This window comes from Gymnoscopelus microlampas, assembly GCF_963454915.1.
Source record: "Gymnoscopelus microlampas genome assembly, chromosome: 4".
Classification (NCBI taxonomy): Eukaryota; Metazoa; Chordata; class Actinopteri; order Myctophiformes; family Myctophidae; genus Gymnoscopelus; species Gymnoscopelus microlampas.
In genome coordinates this window covers 37856503-37875450 of record NC_139941.1, presented here as the reverse complement: position 1 = coordinate 37875450, position 18948 = coordinate 37856503, and the positions used below count along the sequence as shown (strand labels likewise).

The window sequence follows — 18948 nt, the reverse complement described above, 5'->3', positions numbered from 1 at the left end:
TTAACCATAACAAGGCTCTCTGTTCTTTCTCTTTCTGAGCTGATGGACTGTTACGAGGGCCAGTCGGTCTGAGTGAGTGAGTGAGTGTGATTTTCATTGGAGGGGGAGGGGGGGGGTGTGTTCAGCTCCAATGGAGGCCTGACCCCATGTGGCTGAGTAGGCGACAGGGTGTTGGCTGGAAGACCAATGAGGTCAGCAGTACAGTGTATGAACACAGATCCAGGAACACGGGGACAGCGAGACAGAAGAAAAAGGAGACAGAGTTAAGGGAGACAGTGCGCCCCCTCTTATACCCTGCTCAGATTTACGACAGACCCCTCAACCTCCGTTATGTTGGCCTCATACATTCCTCGCCACCCCTGCACTGAGAACTCGGTGTGCATCGCCGCGTTTAGCTTCTTTGTGCCTTACAGCATCGCTCTACTGTTAATTCCCTCCAAGGTTTCCTGCAAACAGAGGCGCTTTGGTTGCTCTACACAATGATGGTCTTTGATGGGCTGCACTTTGGGTGGCCGTGCACACAAAAAACTCTCTCATCTGTCAAACATAATCCTTACTGACAGCAAAATGACAACCCCCCGATGCTTTGACCGAAGGTGAGTTGTGGCTCGCCATGATGACATCACTGACCTGAGCATAGGTCGCTGAGTAGGTGGAGTGGGAGACTCTCCCTCTGGTAATCGTGGCATTCTCCACACGGCCTCTTTGTAGATGACCCTGCCGCTAACTCCAATCCACAGCAGGGTGGAGAGGGAGGAATAGTGGAGAACGATGCCCACCTGGCACAGATTACAAACGTGGGATCAGACATCCAACCCCACACACAAACAGTAGCATGAAACATGATGGGACAGACAAGTGAGAGAGTCTTACTGCCTGGCACACTACTGGGTAGCTGGTCAAGCTAATGCCTCCTGCATAGATGGCTGTTGTCATGGCAATGTGGAAGCAGGTGTTGAGTAATGTGTGCCAGCTTTTTCTTGATATGCGTATGGAGCTGCATGGGTTGAGGGGAAAACGCTTTACAAAAACAATAACAATGGTGTGGTATAGATCTGCACCACTCATGGACAAATGAGCACACGCACACGTACACGCACACGCACACGCACACGCACACGCACACGCACACGCACACGCACACGCACACGCACACGCACACGCGCAAAGTACCTGTGGTGCAGTATGTGTGTGATGATAATTGTAAACAGGCACAAGAGGAGCACTGCAGTACAGGCGTAGACCACAGGGTGGAGAACCCTCACTGAGACAGGGAGAGAGTTTGGAAAGTCTGGCACCTCCTGACACACAAGAAAAATTAAAGCAACAAACAAAAGTTTGAGTTGGTCGAGTTCTCATAGAGCATACACAAATTATGAAATGACGATGATAATATGATAAATGAACAGACACTATGGCTGACATACATGCAGCACTGCGTAGTTGCTAAGTTGGGAGCAGCGCAAGGTGGAGGTGCTGCTATCAGTATAGACCAGCTGACAGCCCTCTTGACTCCAGCTGCCCTGCCTCTCCAGTGCCCCGAGGCTCCACTGGGCAGCCACTGGATCAGTGCCAGGAGACAAGTGGCGCAGAGACACCCAGATGGGCTCCGAGTGATTCCACATGCTGCATCCATCTGCCACAGAGAGGAGGGGAAATTACCCATATTAAATTCTATAAAACCATGCTAATTATTCTGCATCTGACTGAATTAGACATTAGGCCTATATCTGACCTTTATTTATACAGGGAAAGTTGGTACTGCTTTGATGTTCTTTTAAAATCATGCCCTGCCTCACATTTATACTGTAGAGTTGTATTATTCACATCTGGGAGTTGCACAATGACGATAGCATGCCTTTCTCAAAGGCATACTACAGAGCTTGCTACGGAAAGAGAGAGCATTTCTCATTCACGTAACCTATTTTTCTCCTGACATTCCAGGGATTATAATGACCTTCTGACCCTAAACTTCCATGTCTCCTCATCTGTATCGGCTATCACCATGGTATAATCCAATTATTGGGCATAAATGTCACAGTGAACATTGTAGTGCGTTCATGCATCCAGAGTGAGAGGTTTCCATGGATTCTGTAAAGACAGGAGTGACAAGTTTTCCTCACCCAGGCCTACAAAGATGACAGGGGTGTTGACGCTACGTCTCCGAGAGTGTTCCCCACCCATGCTTGAGTTCCCAGTCAATGGGAAGAAGCGGCCTGTCCGGAATGCTACAAACTGGAGCTTACAATCTGCAGGAGCATCAGGTGGGAAGAGAGAGGCTGGGAGAGTCACAGAGGCCAGGGCTATAGAGTTCTGGAGGAAGAGAGAACCACGGGATTGATTATATCACCACTCATAATTCAATGTGGTAAAACACCAGTTCCCTTTCATGGATTCTAATGCCGGTACAGCGTGTTGCTATCACTATAATAATGTACACAACCACACTGTAGTACATTTCAAGTTATACAAAAATGGAGGGGGAAGATATACATATATATATATATATATATATATATATATATATATATATATATATATATATATATATATATCAGGGGTGTCACGATACGCCTAATACACAATCGATTTTAAGGTCATGATTCGATTTTCGATATTCAAAATATAGCTTTTTTTACAGAGCACTGACGGTTATATCATTATTCATTGTTAGGCTATTGAGTCTTGATTTGTAAAGAAAAACACTTGTTTCTTTTATTAACTTCTTTTAGAAACCTTTATTTGAATAATAACACTTATAAATAACATGAGAATTTAGAATAAAAAATGTTTAACATATTAACACATTGGCTGCCATGGACGCAGATCTGCGTTCTTTTGCGTCCGCAGAGCACACGCTGCCAAGAACGCAGATCTGCGTTCTTTCCACAAAAAAAAAGAATTAAAAATAAAAGTTTTTTTTTTATTTTTTTTTTACCCAAAGACCAAGGAGATATGATTTTTCGAAGATTTAGACTCCCATCCACTTCCTTCCTTTAACTTAAAACTTAATTCTGTATCTCGGCTCCTGAGTACTTTGTTTTTCTCATTGAAAAATTCTGGCAGTCTACTGTAGAAAAGAAAAAAAAAAGATGGCAGCCAATGTGTTAACAATATAAAGTTTGTTTTATGTCCTAACAACTGTCATTGACATTTTCAGATTCTTCTTTAAACATTCTTTGAAAGGTTAAGATTTTTAAGTGGCTATGACTGCCTTCCAAAGTTGTGGTTCCCTGGGTAGGCAACCCGGCCTGGCGTAGAGCTGTGCTCTGAGGGGCAGACTTTTCTAATCAAGGCAATCAATTATGGCTCAGCCCTTCAGTAAAGTCTTTTAAAAATAGGTCCATTTCATAATATGGTCAGCTGGTGACATGGAAGTAACCTCACACTCATGGATGTGGAACAGCTAGAATAAGAGATGGAAGTTCTCTGCTCACCTTCAAGGGGAAGTTGTTCAGGGAGGTGTTATGTGTTCCTATGGTGCAGCGGAAGTGTAGCTGCTGCTCAGGGGACGACTCCATCGCTTCCAGAGTTGAGCTGCCCATCAGGGCTTCACGACGCTGGTAAGCTGTGCAGCTTATACCTTTGAAGTGTGCTGGTCGAACCATATAGGCCTCTATCACAATGTTTTTGGAAACCTGTGGATATCAGTTTGATCAAAGCTAAATAAAACAGTTCAATATTGTGACTTTTCAAAGATAATTTGTATTGTGGCATTTGGAATCTATTAGACACACCAGGGAAGAGAGAGGAAACAAGAGACTGCAATATTCTGCCTCATTTGTATTTGCTATTTTGACCATGCATTATATGCAAAACGTTGGGAGCTTGTACGAAAAATAATTGACCAAACTCGTGACAATAAAATTGAAGGGGGCGACATGCATGCAACAAACATTGATTTCAAGCAGTAACTTTGTCTCTACTGTAATGTATGTGCATGTCCATAAGGTGTGGCTGAGGGTTGATTGATTCTACCATGGGGAGGTCCTGAGCATGGCTGTGGAGCTGAGGCCAGGCAAGTGTTTCCAGAGAGTAGACTATGGAGCTGCAGGCTCTCTTCTCCCTCTGGGCATGGGCCAGAATCTGGTCATCCACCTGCATAAGGTTGCTGCCCATCTCTACAAGCACCTGCGACAGCTGGAATAGACGAACACATACTGATATACACAATAGATATTAAAACAAACTTCAAATGGTTTCTATTCCTAATCAATGTTGAGAGCTTTGTAATTAATAAGTAGCAAATCAATTCTGTATCGTTTCAAGAGCCGAATCATGCTTTATATATTTTTTGCTTATTTTATGTGTAATTGAATTGACCTTTAGGACCTACTACAAGGATCTCAGTCTAGTATTTATTTATCTGTAGAAAGTTTTGGGACATCCAGTGGTTGAGGCCTTGATGGCATTAATACAGTTGACAAGCTCATTGAAAAACACACACACTAAATCATTCCTCACACATTGAGAAGAGTTATAAACTGTAAAGATAAATACATATTAAAGTCATACCTCTCGAAGCTGCTTGACATATTCCATGAATCTCTCCATCATCTGGGCTACATAAAGCACATCCACCGAGTCAGTGAAACCTGCTGCCTCTAGGGTGTATGAGCGCACCTGATGCGCCACAGTGACTGCATTAGATGCATTGATGGGCCTCTGAAATACACAAGCAAAGATTTGAGGAAGCAATATGCAAGATCCACCTAGTCATGCAACCCAATTCAAACTGTGCAGTAATAATTCAAACTAAGAAATACGTAATAGAATAAGCAGAAGTAGTAGATTTACAGCGTGTCACATGCTCAACACTATTCATAATATCGGCAAATATTGGATATAGCCAGGGCTGGATTAACACCTAACAGTGCCCCTGGGCACCACCAACTGCCAGTGCCCCCCCCCTCATGCGGCCGCGCGCGAAGCGCGCGGGCGCCTGCGCGAATTTTTTTTGTGTTTTTTTTTTTCCCCCTCTAATCTAGCTAATTTTACACTGTGTTATTCGTATTAGATAACAACAAAATGGGAAACATTTTCGTGAAAAAAAAAAAAACGAAATTAAATTTTTTTTTTTTTGGGGGTGCCCCCTGATGCCCAGGGCCCCGGGGCACGTGCCCAAAGTGCCCATATGGTAGATCCGGCCCTGGATATAGCATGTGTGTGTGTGTGTGTGTGTGTGTGTGTGTGTGTGTGTGTGTGTGTGTGTGTGTGTGTGTGTGTGTGTGTGTGTGTGTGTGTGTGTGTGTGTGTGCGTGCGTGTGCGTGTGTGCGTTAAACTTTGACAAAAATAATGGCAATACTGGAGGAAAATAATGTACAGTACACTTGCAGTACTTATTTAAAAAATAAAGCTACTTTCCGACAGTACTGCAAGTGTTGCTGAAATTTGTTTATCATGCACCTTAACCGGACCAGAACCCCTACTTCAACCTTTAACAGTATAATACTGACCAGAATGAAAGTGTGTAGGACACGGGTGATGCCGTTGGTATAGTGACAGTTGGTGTAGTCACCTTCCTGCCATTTTCCTGAACGGTCACAGTAACGCGAAGCCTTCTTCTGCTCCATACCTCCATCCACAGACAGGGAGGGGTAACGCAGCTGCAGGCAGTACTGGTGGGACACAATGCCTGCCAGGGTCCGTGGCCACCTGGGAATTAACAGCACTGTTTAATATAGTGTGAAACCGCTATTAGTGTATTTGGGAGCATAATAATAGTTACTGTAACTCAGTAGTTCTCAAAGTGGGGTCCAGGGACCCCCAGGGGTCATACATTGACAAGCTATAAGCTCGCAACACGTCACGATTTCAGTCACATCACGAAGCATTGTGAGCTTGTAGATCTGCTATTTTTTTTTTATCTTGAAACATTTGAAACCTTTTGAGTATTTTTTGGGGAAACACTTTAATGAGAAAAATCTTGTATGGGGGTCCCTGGCACAAAAAAACATTTTCAGATGGGGGGTCCGCAGCTTACATTTATTTTAATTCAGGGGTCCTTGACATGAAAAGGTTTGAGAGCCACTGCTGTAACTTACCTGAACTCTCCCCGGTTGTTGACAACTTTGTCCTCTGGACAGAAGGAGGCGCTGTTCTCCAGTACCACTATTTCAACACTGCGAGAAGTATTACCCCGCCCAGTAGTCACCACACACTCCCACTCTCCGCTGGCCTCCACATGCACATTGAATAGGATGAGCTCACTGCCAGTAAAGGAGATAGACAGGCCATTATTTATACATTGTGACCACATAATCTTTCAAGCATCTGAATGAATTAAACTGTCTGTCTTCAAAGCATATCAGTTTGCTCAATGTGCAATGCTTTGTAAATTAATATTGATTGAAAAATATTTGGGTGTTGAATAGAATGGAAACCAATGGATTGAATGAATCACATCATCACCATCTGAACACAATGCAGGCCAAAGGGTGAACACTGAACTTTTTAGTGACTAAGCAAGTCTCTAATAACTTTGGCTAACCTGGTGATGAAGGTGCAGTCATGCACTACACTTTTCTCCAACTGGATTCCCATCTCTGGGTTAGATGTCACCAGCTGATCGTTGTGACGCCAGTGCAACGTGGTGATTCTGTCCACCAAGGCAGCGGTGCAGTGGAAGGGCAGCCGGTCGCCTTTGAACACCACCTGACGCTGTGATGGCAGCAGGGACAGGGTGTGCAACTCCAGAGGACCATCTGAGGAACGGACGCAGGAAGGAGCAGATGAGGGCACTGCTCCATCATTCTGGCAAATTTATGCTATACGCTCTCATTATTTAACCGTGGCTAAATGTTTCCACGGAAGCTATTATGAATGAATTATGTAGGAGTATTGGATGCAGACAGCACCAATTCATGAGGGCAAACCACAGGATTAGCCAACAACACAGCGCGCTGATGCTTTTGGAAATACATCCCTACTGAAATGACAAGATTCATTGCAGCCTTATTTTGGTTTACTAGTCCTTTAAAAACGGGGAACATCTTGAGATGATGTCGCTGTGAGTACACAGTCTTTGTCATTCATAACCCAAGTTTCCTGAGTGTTGGAAATAAAGAGTGGTGAACCACCTCATTCATATGCATTGAGCTTTCTACTAGCCAGCAGCAGGCTCCTACCACAGCTCAGCTGGCTCTCCTTCAGTCCACGCAGGGGCTTTCCACGCAGGCTCCTTGGATAGGCACAGAGGGTCTCATCCCCTAACCGGGCAGAGCTTGTGCGAAAGAACCCCGGCACCCAGCGCAAGCCACAGTCACATGACAGGAAGTCTGAGTTGAAGTTCCTGGTGAGAGAAGGGAGGATGGTGATTTATCATGCTAGATAACAAGGGGGATGTATACTTTCACTCTGATGGCAAAACGATAAGAGTTCTTTGGACAAGACACATTACTACCTATCTGAAATATAGTGACTGTATCCATTATAGGCTCAGCATATCACATATGGCAAAATAATGTCCACTGCTTAAAGGCCCAACACTCAACTGTTATATATTGCAAACTGTTGAAACATAGTCATCCCGCCACCTTTGTTTACATTGGGATTTATTGGACTGAAGATTTGTTTTCACTGTAAATGTATGGGGTTTTGATGAAGGGGCTGATGTGACAGATAAACATGGAATTCATTTTTTATTTTAAGGCTGTATAAAGGTTACTTACATTTGTAATGTTTAATAAACACTACAGGCTTTCTACATGAGATTTGTTAGTAGTGTCTTTGCTCGTGGTTAGAAAATGCAATACCGTGTTAAAAAACTATTTGAGCACACTGAATGTCCAGTACTCACACTTGCTTGAGGGAAGGCAGCTCCTGGAACACACCTGGATCCAAAGTAGATATAATGTTGCCAGAGAGAATCCTAGCAAACGGGAATAGACCAACAATTCAACTGGGTACTTACCCCACAATGCAAACAGTGTACTGTTTTTATAGTCAGTGTGTATATCTCTCCTATCTGTCTCTTACAGTTTGGTGAGATTTGTCAGTCCCTGGAACATGTCTGGAGTCAAGCAGCCAATGCGGTTGTTGGACAGATCACTAAAAGGTGTGAAAAGACGAGGAGAAGGGCACAGATTTGGTGGTTATTTTTAAACTATTGTCATGGTGACTGGCTTCAATCAATCAATCTCACATTTGTGATATCTTGACACTTTAGATTATCGTGTTTTTCTTGTGTGTCTGTTTTTTCTAGATAATGTGTCTAAATATCTAACACATCAACATGATCTCATTAGGAAACATACAATGGATACTAATTTAGTAGTAAGTAAGTTATGTCTCACCATAGATAACTAGTTACATACATACTACGTATTCAAACAATGTCATTCACAAGATCTTCTCATTTGTTATTCATTTTATAAGAGCAGGCTTACTGTCGCGTATACAAGCACCACAGACACCATAAACTAGATTAAATCAGGAAATATTGTCATTTGTTTTTCATTTTATAACTACAAATCAACAATTAATCATAAGATTGTATCCTTGTTTTGTTTTTTATATCACAATATCAAAGGACATAGTCTCGTGATTAAAAGTTGAGTGTTAGTTATAAAATGAATACCAGATGATAACATTTCATGATTTATATTGTTAGTATACGTAATATATGTCATGTGCAACTAGTAACTGTTATTTATGACGTTATGTGGATTAAAGGTTTGGTCTGCATATAATCGCACATTTTACAATACCTATAAGATTCAGTTCATAGTACATACCATATCCCTAACTAAATACTATACTATAAATATCACAAAATAAACAAGACTATAGCCCCCTGTCAGTTTCCTTTATCACTAGTTGATGAGGAACCTCTGTAAAAGCTTATCAGCAGTGGAGTAAAAGCAAGGCCCCTGTTCTGTTCTCTTTGACTATGAGTGTGATGTATTGCCACAGCCAGAGAGGGATGTGCTCTGCTGCCTGTCTGACACTATCCAGCAGAGAACTGTGCAAAGCATGTGTTTATCTCGCCCCCTGTTTGTTTTGAGAAGCCCCAGACCTTGCAGGGAAAACACAAGTAGAGGGAGGAGGGGTGGGTGGGTGGGTGAGGGGATGGGGGGGTGTCACGCGGCAGAGAAGCGAAGAGGACGAGCACCCGGCCATTCCGTGACCAGACCACTGTCCGAGAACACAATGAGCGAGCAGCGAGTGGTTGCAAACTGCTGCCCTGTCACATCCAATGACATGAGAGAAACCTCGCCGTGGCCCTGAGGTTTGCTTGGCGACGTTGCAGGGCACCAGAGATGTCATCCCAGGACCCCACAAAGATCAACAAGAGACGAGGACAAAACAGTCGAGTGAATATACGAGCCAAACCTTTATGGTTACGCTAACACAAGGAGCTGGATATAATGCATGACATCTGCCATGAGTTGTCATAACAGTATGGGCTTTAGAACAATGTGAGGGGATACGTGGGCGCTGCTTCTTTCAACAACTACTGTGTGATTCTTAATGTGGCAAGCACCACAACCAGTGTTGTCGTACAAAAACTGCACAAACTTCTTCATACCAAACAAATGCATTCTAAATTCTCATGCCTGTGTTTATGATTTCTATTTATACATCTGCTGCTATGTGTTTAGATTTTATACAATGGGTAGTTTCAGCCAAGCAATCTGGTCGGTCATAGTAGATGCATTCCAAACATACTGTTAATTCCCTTAAAGCAGGGCTTGCTTGGCTGCACCTCAAATCTACGGCATCACTGTTGCACCCATGGTCACAGCAAAGAATGCACTCTCAGGTATTGTTTAAAGTGAATTAAGTTAGCATCTACTTACAGTTTCCTAAGCTCAGGCAGGCCATGGAATGCTCCAGGCATGACTGTGCTGATTAGGTTGTGCTTGAGGTCCCTGTGGAGGGAGAAAACATCAGGTCAAAGAAATAACAACTTCCCAATACATGGATCCATGACATAGGCACATCTTAAAGAGGTGCTGCCGTGGTTTTGCACTTTTTCTGTTTTTCATGTGTCTATGAGGTTGATAGAACTTCATTAAGCCCCCTAGTGGTGTTTTTATGTCTTCTCTGACTATTTTGAGTTTCTACCTGGAGGCTGAAACCTTGAGGGTCAAACGTGCCAATAGAAAAACAGCCCTTTAGTGACATAGGAGGAGGTGGAGGAGGTGCTAAGGTGAGAACCAGGTATACTTAATGAACTGGAGGCGTGTCCACATAAAACATAATTTCAACAATTTCTGTACACTTTTTTGAAAAAAATCTTCCTCCTAGTATAACCATAATACCTGATGATTATGTTTTAGGGGGGGGACAAATCACTGAAAATCACGGCACCCCGTCTTTAATCCATTGAGACCGGTAACGCATCTGTATCATTTTTAGATTTCTTTGGCTATTCAAAAATAGCAGATATACGCGCTCATAGAGCTTGAACACCAGCTATTGTTTGAAAAATCATGGGAAATGTGTGCAAATCTTTGAGTAATATATAATATATGTTTAAAGCGAACATTTTTTACTCCGATCTGTGCTTCTGGGGGGGTCCCTGGAACAACATATTTTGAGATGGGGTCCGCTGCCAAATACATTTCATTTTGGGTGGTCCTTGACATGGAAAAGTTGGAGCAACACTGATATAGCAACATACTGTTAGGATTTAGATTCTTTTTTTAGGTACAGTATATGTATTTGGCCGCGGTCCCCCATCTCAAAATGCTTTGTTCCAGCCCCCCCCCCCCCCCCGAAGCAAAGATTTGAGTTACAAATGTTCACAAAAAAATTATATTCAAACATTTTCAAGATTTTTCAAAAATAGCATATTACAATGACACACATGCGTTCCTGGATTGAATGGGTTAACACTGGGACTTCAAGAGGCCCCTTTAAGTGAAAATGACGGGGAGTGGATACATATGCCCCGAACATGGCTCCACCAGTGGGACCCAGCGGGATATTTTTCTGCCTACAGATAAGAAATCTTACCCCATCAGCCACCTGGGTTTGAGGCTAGCAAAGAGATGCAAGAACTTGACCAAAGAAAATATTGTTGGAATCTAAGACGACTAGCTCGTTTTGGTGCTTCCTTGAAAGTGGCCCTTCCCACGATAAAGCTATTCTGGCTATTTCAAAACTATAAATATTAATTTCTTTAAACTCCCTTTTGAAGATCTAATTTCATGCTCCCCCACCACATTACACTCCACCCTCTCCCATGGCTGTGCCCACACCCATGTGTTAAACCGCTCAGCCAGATGACCCTCACCATCACCGATCAGCAAACCTGCATGAGAGTTAACCTTGCAGAAATTGAGAAGAAGCCCTTTTTCTTTATTGGCCAGGTGGGAATAGCAAGGTTAAAGGAGGTCAGGAGACAAATGGCTATCAACCGGGAGGACAGGGCACCGACGTGTTCTGGAATGCGATCCGTGTTCCTACATAGCATGAAAAATGCCTGCTCCCACAGGACTGGCCACAGAGGAGGATTTCCTTACAGGAGCTTGCAGACATCAACACCATGGTTTACAGAGGCTACATTTTCCTCCATTCCAGTCCTACCCAGTATACGCCACTGTGGTAGGCAGGACCTCGAGGGACTTTCTGCTCCTCTTTTCCACAACGAGGGATCTGACTTCTGTTTTATTTTTTGTCCAACCATTCCGCCCTCACACCGCGCAGCACCATGCCTCAGACATCTCCTTACCCATAAGCCTTGACGTCTGTCCAAGAGATGAGCTATTTTTGACCAATCAGGGCACAATAATCATTTTGTAAAATGTTTCCAGGAAAAAAAAAAGAGGGGAAACATTGAGTGTGTGCGGTATGGCTGGAACACAGTCAGAATCAGGGGTTTTGGTGTTGGTCAGGACCTGTTTTAGTCAAACGTTTGGGGCCATCACTCATATCAGGATTATAGATGGGAGACATGTTATAATGATGGTGCAGCAGCTACCTGGCATGGGACCAGCAGGCTGAGGTCTGATGTGTTTGTCTCAAAGCAGACATCCTTGGACAGCCTTGGCTAGCTCCTTGAGCTCATTCCAGAGCCTCTGACACAACATTTTGCAACACTTTAACGGCTCTTTATTGAGGTGGAAGGTTGCTAAAAAGATAAAGTGCTATCTTGGCATTTCTGAATTGTTTGGTCAACACCGAAATGTAAAATGGAGTAATGGCATACTGTAGCAAAGAGAGTGGGGTAAGTGCATATGTGTGCACTGTGCATGTGTGTGTCTCAGGGGTGTGTGTGTAGGCCTGATGTGAGAGACCACTAAAGCCTAATTTATATTCCGGCGCAATAGGGTGTCATGTGCCGAAAATAGCCGACCTACAAGCTCACAAAGCGTTGCATCCGCAACGTGTTGTGAGCTTACTGTAGGTCGGCTATTTTCAACGTGCGACGAAGTATGAATCGGGCTTAAGGATATAACTGAGCATGCGTAGCGAGTCAATCTTCTGTGCCATGGCTGTATGTGTGTGTGTGTGTGTGTGTGTGTGTGTGTGTGTGTGTGTGTGTGTGTGTGTGTGTGTGTGTGTGTGTGTGTGTGTGTGTGTGTGTGTGTGAGTGTGTGTGCGCGTGTGTGCGCACGCTCACACACATGCGCATGCATGTGCGTATGCACATGCGCGTGCGTTTGTGCGCGCGTGTGGTGTGTGACACCATATGTAGCTCATTCTGATTGTGTGCATGTGAGAGAGTAGCTGCATTGAATCTGTTGACCAGGGCGGAGAGAACAATGCTGCAGTTTCCGGACTGGCGTGTCCCGGGGCTCATTAGCAGAGTGATGAAAGGCGGGGCACTGCCCACAACTTCCTCCCTCTGATGACCGTCTGTCTCTAACTCTGTGTTTCTTATTCTGTCTCTATGCCTCTCGGCTTTACACACACATGTCCACACACTCGCCGTGCCACAAGACAAACAGTGGAGGCACCCATAAATACTCTCCAGTCTCCAAAGGTGAACCCCTGGTCAGTGTGTCAGTCTTCAAATAGCTTACACTTCAGTACGTATGTACATGAACCACACATCTGCACTTCCTACAATCTGTCCTTTCATAAACAGCCGGTGAAGCTATGTGTGCTTTAGCGCAGAGAATATCAACAGCCCGCCACTCTGATACACTCTCTTATCACCAAGCTGGGGAATGTGGAGGAGCTCACTAGAGTCAATAGGGCCCGTGGAGCAAATTCTAGCTCTTAACATGTAGCTAGCTACAGCTCTTGCTACTGCTTAAGACATGCCCAGCCCCTGTAGCTCCAGCCTAAACGTTTGTTCAAACTAAAAGACCAAGTTCCTGCCTTAATGTACTGTAAGCGCCTGGTTCCTGCCTCCACCAGGCTTCACACCCTGTGTTGAGTTGTCTCTGCCCTCTAGGGCAGAAGACACTTTCCCTGGCGTCACCTCCACAGTCCAGTGGCTTCAACAGCGATGACAACAGCTCTCACCAAGGAAGAGGATATTTAGCAGATGGGGCGGCAGGTGACACTACAAAGCTTGTTAACATTTAGATATTATGATGAACCTGGCATACAAGAAGCAGCGGCTTCACTCACTTGCCACATTATCTACCTATGCTCCCCTATACCAATAAATAAGTGTTTCAAAAATAGTTAACATGCATGCATCCCTTATCAACATAAACATGCATGCTTATCCGGAGTCGTGACCCGACTCCGGATAAGCGGTTGAAGATGGATGGATGGATGCATGCATCCCAGATTCATGAAAATTACAGATTTCCTCTGTAATTTCAAACCAATAAGGCTATAACCGTGGGAGTGCTGTGTTTTATCTCCTACGCTGTAGGGGGGGCAAGTTGAAACCCACCGCCGGCCCAAAGGGAGCCATTGTCTGCTTCCGCTGGGCCTAACACCAGAGACTACCATTTATGACCGTCTTTTTTCTTCTAACACTCCTCATCATCAATGGAGCTGGTCCTCCTCGCTCTGAAGAGTCATTTCTATTAAGGGATGGGGAAACAGGGGACAACCCACAAGCACCTGGGCCCCATGCAGGCTAGAGAAGAGCGACGTGCTTGTAGGAGCAGCAAGAGGGTCATAATTACGCTCTGGGCTCCAAAGCGCTCCAGACGTGGAGTGCTCCATTATAGGCAGCACAGCGGCAGGGGGCTGGAGTGTTCCAGTGACATTGTTCAGGCCGTGGCCAGGGGAGAGCTGGGAGAATGGCTGAAGCCAGGGAATGGCCACTCATTATCGCCAGTCTGGAATCAAGAATTTCCTGTTTCATTAAGGAATGTTTTCTTTTATGGAAAGTATTGGCATTCCCATGCTAATGTTTTCTACAGTATAGGCTACTTGTGTTCATTGTTGGACACGATACACTTACCAGTAATAAAAGAACATTTTGGGTGATTTTCAGTAGATGGAGGTTGAAGTTGAACAAAGAAAGAATGCCAGGGGCATCCAGTGGTTAACTGGCACCTTGGTTCGCGAAAGAGGTCAGTGGAGACCATTTTTGTGCCGCGTGTCATTTCCTGTCTAGTTGGTGTCTCTAGCGCAGAGGCCCTTGCTCGTTTATTTTTACAGTTTCCTTTTTCTCCATTTTTACTAGCTGCCTTTCCCCTGTCGGGAGGGGCAGGTGGGTTTTAAGGGTGGGGTGGGTTCGGGGGGCAGAGCAGAACTGGCCCTGTGTATGGCCCCATAGACCCCACCTCCCCACTCCTCAACACACTTGCTCACAATGGGGGCTCTGTAACACAGCTCCCAACCTACTCCTGCACCCCCACCCCAAAACAGGAAACCAGGATCTGCCGAGCTCTTGTTTTTCTACTAATTTCCTGCTTTCCTGCCCCTTCCACAGATTATTTGCTTTATTTTCTTGTTCTGGTTCCTGTCAGATTGGATCCCTAATCTATTTTTTGTCTGAGTGCATCTGGAAAGTGGAAACCAGTTCGTTCAGTGGTTGTCCAAAGCTGTAGCCCTGAAGACCTACTGTATTGCTCCAGGTATTAAGTAAAGGTACTTGTATAAAAAATATACTTGTCTAATACTTTCCTAATGCTTTCAATACTGATGTCAGGTGAAACCTATAACGTTCCTTTGAATGTTGAGAAAGTCTCACGCCACCATCTGCCATCGCTGCGACCTGGTTCATAGGAATATGGCCTCCGGCTCCCCTCATCTCATGACTGACAGAAATCTAAACTGTGGATTCAAGTGCTCGCTCGTTAGAAGAGGGATATACAGAAATAGCAATATACACTTTCTATGTGAAGTGTAACATTTCCTAGGTTGATTATATGTTTCTTTAGACTGTTGCAATGGGAGCGGGAGATTATTCTGCCAAGGAAAACTCTGGAACCGTGGACTGTTATTGACTACGGCTCTGGCTCTGGTACAGACCAGAGAAGGGGGCGATGCCCGTTTTGGCCTCTGGCTTGATTACATGTGAGGTGCATGAGATTGAGCAAACGTAATGTTCAAAAACAATACACCTCAATTACATACATTGGGATCTAGACAAACAGGTCATCACCATAACAGACCAATAATAGTCAGTCGTCTCGATCTCAATACATTTACACACTTGTCAAAATACTCAAAATCCCATATTTGCAGGCTGTAGTCTGTAGAATAATTTAAACAGAAGGATACAAAGTATCTCATAAAAACCTCATAAAATATGAAAAAATATAGCGAAGCAATAAAATTGGTTCGAAATGTAGACAGAAATAAAGACAGCTGTACGCCCACGTTGCAGCACTTACAATGAGCTAATAGACAGTAGTTTGGGAATACTTTTGATTCCGGGCTGAAAGTGGGCCAACTCTGCCTAAGAGAAGCATCTGGAAAAGAATGCCTTTCATACAAGCCATCAATGGAAAGAGAGTCAGTCGCAGGCAATGGGCAAACATTCAACCGGTAGGTGGACTACAGCATGTACTGTAGGCTAGCAGTGAGAGAGAACAGGGGGTGGAACAGAGAGAGAGACAGTGAGCTGGGAGAGGGGAGATGTAGCAAGGAAAGCAGAAAACGGATGTGGGGGGAGGTGAGCATAGAGCCCCAGCTCCTTGGAACGAAAAATGCCAGTGACACGATATCAAGTTTGCCAAAATGTTGTGCGCGAGAGAAACACTGGTATACACGAAAGCGTTCAGTTTGGGTAATGGGCTCATGAGAAGGCTTGCTCGCCGTTTCAATAAACCCCCAGAGCCACGACTGAGTTAAGCTCACAATACAAACACTCCCCGTTCCTTCAGTTTATCTCAAAGACACATCTGGAGTCTATCAACTCCAACAGTACCCCCCTGTACACACACACACACACACACACACACACACACACACACACACACACACACACACACACACACACACACACACACACACACACACACACACACACACACACACACACACACACACACACACACACACACACACACACAGTTCTGTTTCCATTCTCAAGCACGCTTAACCCCTTCCTCACCCACTCCACCCCTTATGTCCTGCACTCTCATTAGGTGACCGTTTCTTAACTGGGGCCACGCAATGGCGTGTGCAGGAAAACACACCAACACAAATGTTCATTTGTTTGGCATTTGGCGGGGTACAAATGAGAGTCCCGTGTGTAGGCATCACAGCTGTTCAGAGCCTCTATTTCAGGATAGCTTTTAGTAGTAGAGAGTACAGAGTAGAGAGTAGAGAGTAGGCCGGTAGAATTTGAACCTTGTTCTGCCAGACTGGTCTAGACAGAAGGGCTCCTAGCCATGTCCACACACTTACCACTCCATTTACATGGCATAGTAATGCCCACCTCTGCTTTATTTCCACTTCCATCAATGTAATTCGCTTAGTCTCTGTGGAAATAATGTTCATCTCCCACCCTAGGAAAATAACCTCAGCTTTATATAAAGGTAACTGCAGGAGTGTTCTCTCCCCCCCCCCACCCCCCCCCCCCCCCCCCCCCCCCCACCCCCACCCCCCTCTCTCTCTCTCCCCCTCCAGCGACCATCATACCATCTTTAGCCATCTCGGCTCCACTTCCCCTGTGTCAGATGGTAAAGTTGTTTAAGTTGGCCTTGTTCCTAACCCCAACTGCTCAGAATGGCAGAGGCAATTTCAAGGTCTGTTTCAGCAAGACTCAGGCAAAAACTCCAAAATGTCTTTCTATTACAGATACCATCAAGACAAATGCGCATGAATGAGGCCCAGTATCTTGGACAGTAACATATATTTCCATATCTATGATATGAATAGCAAGAGATATAAATAGGGATACATTTTTTTCCTTCTTCTAATATGGCCAGTTATTTTTTGTTAAATCACTCTACATCTGCATAATTCTCATGCCCTTTCTGACTTATTGGTTGCAGGTTTCAGCACAAACATCCCTGCATTCTTGTCCCTTAACCAACATAAATCACAAACAAGTGTGTATTTCCTGCTCTTGAATGAAGTGGCTTTAACAAAACAGGAAGTGTTTAAAAATGGTCTGGAACTAGGCATGGAATTCACTGTACATACTGTACCATAGTAGCACAGTTACTCATCTTACCCCCAGCTAAAAGTGGAAAAGGACTCCTGTCAGACAAAGACACATACTGCAGACATCATGTCAGGTTCTCTCATTGACAATGTCTATCGGGCTGCCAACACCTCTCGCCTCTTGCCAGTCAGGACCACAAAAACCTAGCTCCTCCTTTCTGAACCTGTCCAGAGCAATACCCCTAGTGCTCCCTCGTCCATTACCTTCAGTGCCCTCTGCTCTTGCTCTCTCCTCCCTGACTGCTCTCTCTCTCTCTCCATTGGGCGAACAGGCCGGGTAATGAGGGCCCCTTGTGCCCTGCCTGTCCTGTGTCCTATGGTGCAGTGGGGCCCAGTTGGACAAGAGCCAGAGTGCCTGAGCCCCTCATTCTTGCTCGTTATTCTCATTACCTCGCCTCAAATCAGTGCAGGACAGGCTGCTGGGATCTGTCCACAACTCATAAAGGTCCCGGCTCATTAGTGGGCCGGCCTCGTTAGGGCCCGACTGCGTCAGCTCCCATCAGAAAGGGTGTGCACATGAGGTGGAGGTACCCAAATAGGTGCACATGTACAGTATATGGTTGTCTTCATGTGTGTGTGAGTGTGCGTGCATGTGTGCGCGTGCGTGCCCATGTGTCAGGGTGTGTGTGTGTGTGAGTGTGATAGGTGTCATGTATGAGGGGTGTACACAAATCTGTTTAATGAGGAAAGCTTGATGGTACAAACGACCACTTGGCAAAAAGCTAACTCTGTTGGACTCCAGGTATGATTCCACTGGTGCTCCATCCCCATAGTTGGAACAACATGAGCAATGCCAAGATCCCAGTGTAGCTGTTGGAGGGCATGCCTTAGAAAAAAAAGAGCTACAAAAACACAGTAGTCCAGTAAAAGAGGGCAAAACAAACAAGGCTAAATTGCTCCTCTGCACTTGGGTGGTTTGGCAGGTTATGAAGGCAATAGTGCCTTTGAGGAGGCTTGCCCCAATGAAAGGGCTAACTGTGTGGATCAGTCCACTGTCTGGGCCTGAGCCTGGAGGACGGTGGCCTGCCCCAGAGCTGTGTTCTCACACTAACAACACTAGATCACACTCTATTCAACTCTCTACAGACATCTGGTCTGTGTGTGTGTGTGTGTGTGTGTGTGTGTGTGTGTGTGTGTGTGTGTGTGTGTGTGTGTGTGTGTGTGTGTGTGTGTGTGTGTGTGTGTGTGTGTGTGTGTGTGTGTGTGTGTGTGTGTGTGTTTGTTTGTTTGTTTGTTTGTTTGTTTGTTTGTGCGTGTGTGTGTGTGTGTGCGTGTGCGTGTGTGTGTTTTATTCTGTCTACATGTTGCATACGTGTGAGTGTGTCTTTTATTTTGTCTACATGTTGTACGTGTGTGTGTGTGTGTGTGTGTGTGTGTGTGTGTGTGTGTGTGTGTGTGTGTGTGTGTGTGTGTGTGTGTGTGTGTGTGTTTGATTGTCTATTCTACATGTATTGTGAATAGTA

The 18948-nt window shown here is 44.8% G+C and overlaps 1 protein-coding gene across 1 annotated transcript in view; it reads right to left on the bottom strand.

Annotated features, from left to right (window-relative positions):
• The window catches only part of adgra2 (adhesion G protein-coupled receptor A2), a 44121-nt gene that overhangs the window by 2481 nt on the left and 22692 nt on the right, over positions 1-18948 (bottom strand). The window contains exons 4-18 of the mRNA XM_084055786.1: positions 9802-9873; positions 7979-8050; positions 7800-7871; positions 7129-7292; positions 6492-6705; positions 6046-6210; positions 5458-5656; positions 4516-4665; positions 3979-4140; positions 3438-3638; positions 2124-2313; positions 1428-1636; positions 1174-1301; positions 874-997; positions 631-779 (exon numbers count right to left, since the gene is read on the bottom strand). Coding sequence (XP_083911912.1) covers positions 631-779; positions 874-997; positions 1174-1301; positions 1428-1636; positions 2124-2313; positions 3438-3638; positions 3979-4140; positions 4516-4665; positions 5458-5656; positions 6046-6210; positions 6492-6705; positions 7129-7292; positions 7800-7871; positions 7979-8050; positions 9802-9873 — 2271 coding nt within the window. The remainder of the gene's footprint in view (positions 1-630; positions 780-873; positions 998-1173; positions 1302-1427; positions 1637-2123; positions 2314-3437; positions 3639-3978; positions 4141-4515; positions 4666-5457; positions 5657-6045; positions 6211-6491; positions 6706-7128; positions 7293-7799; positions 7872-7978; positions 8051-9801; positions 9874-18948) is intronic.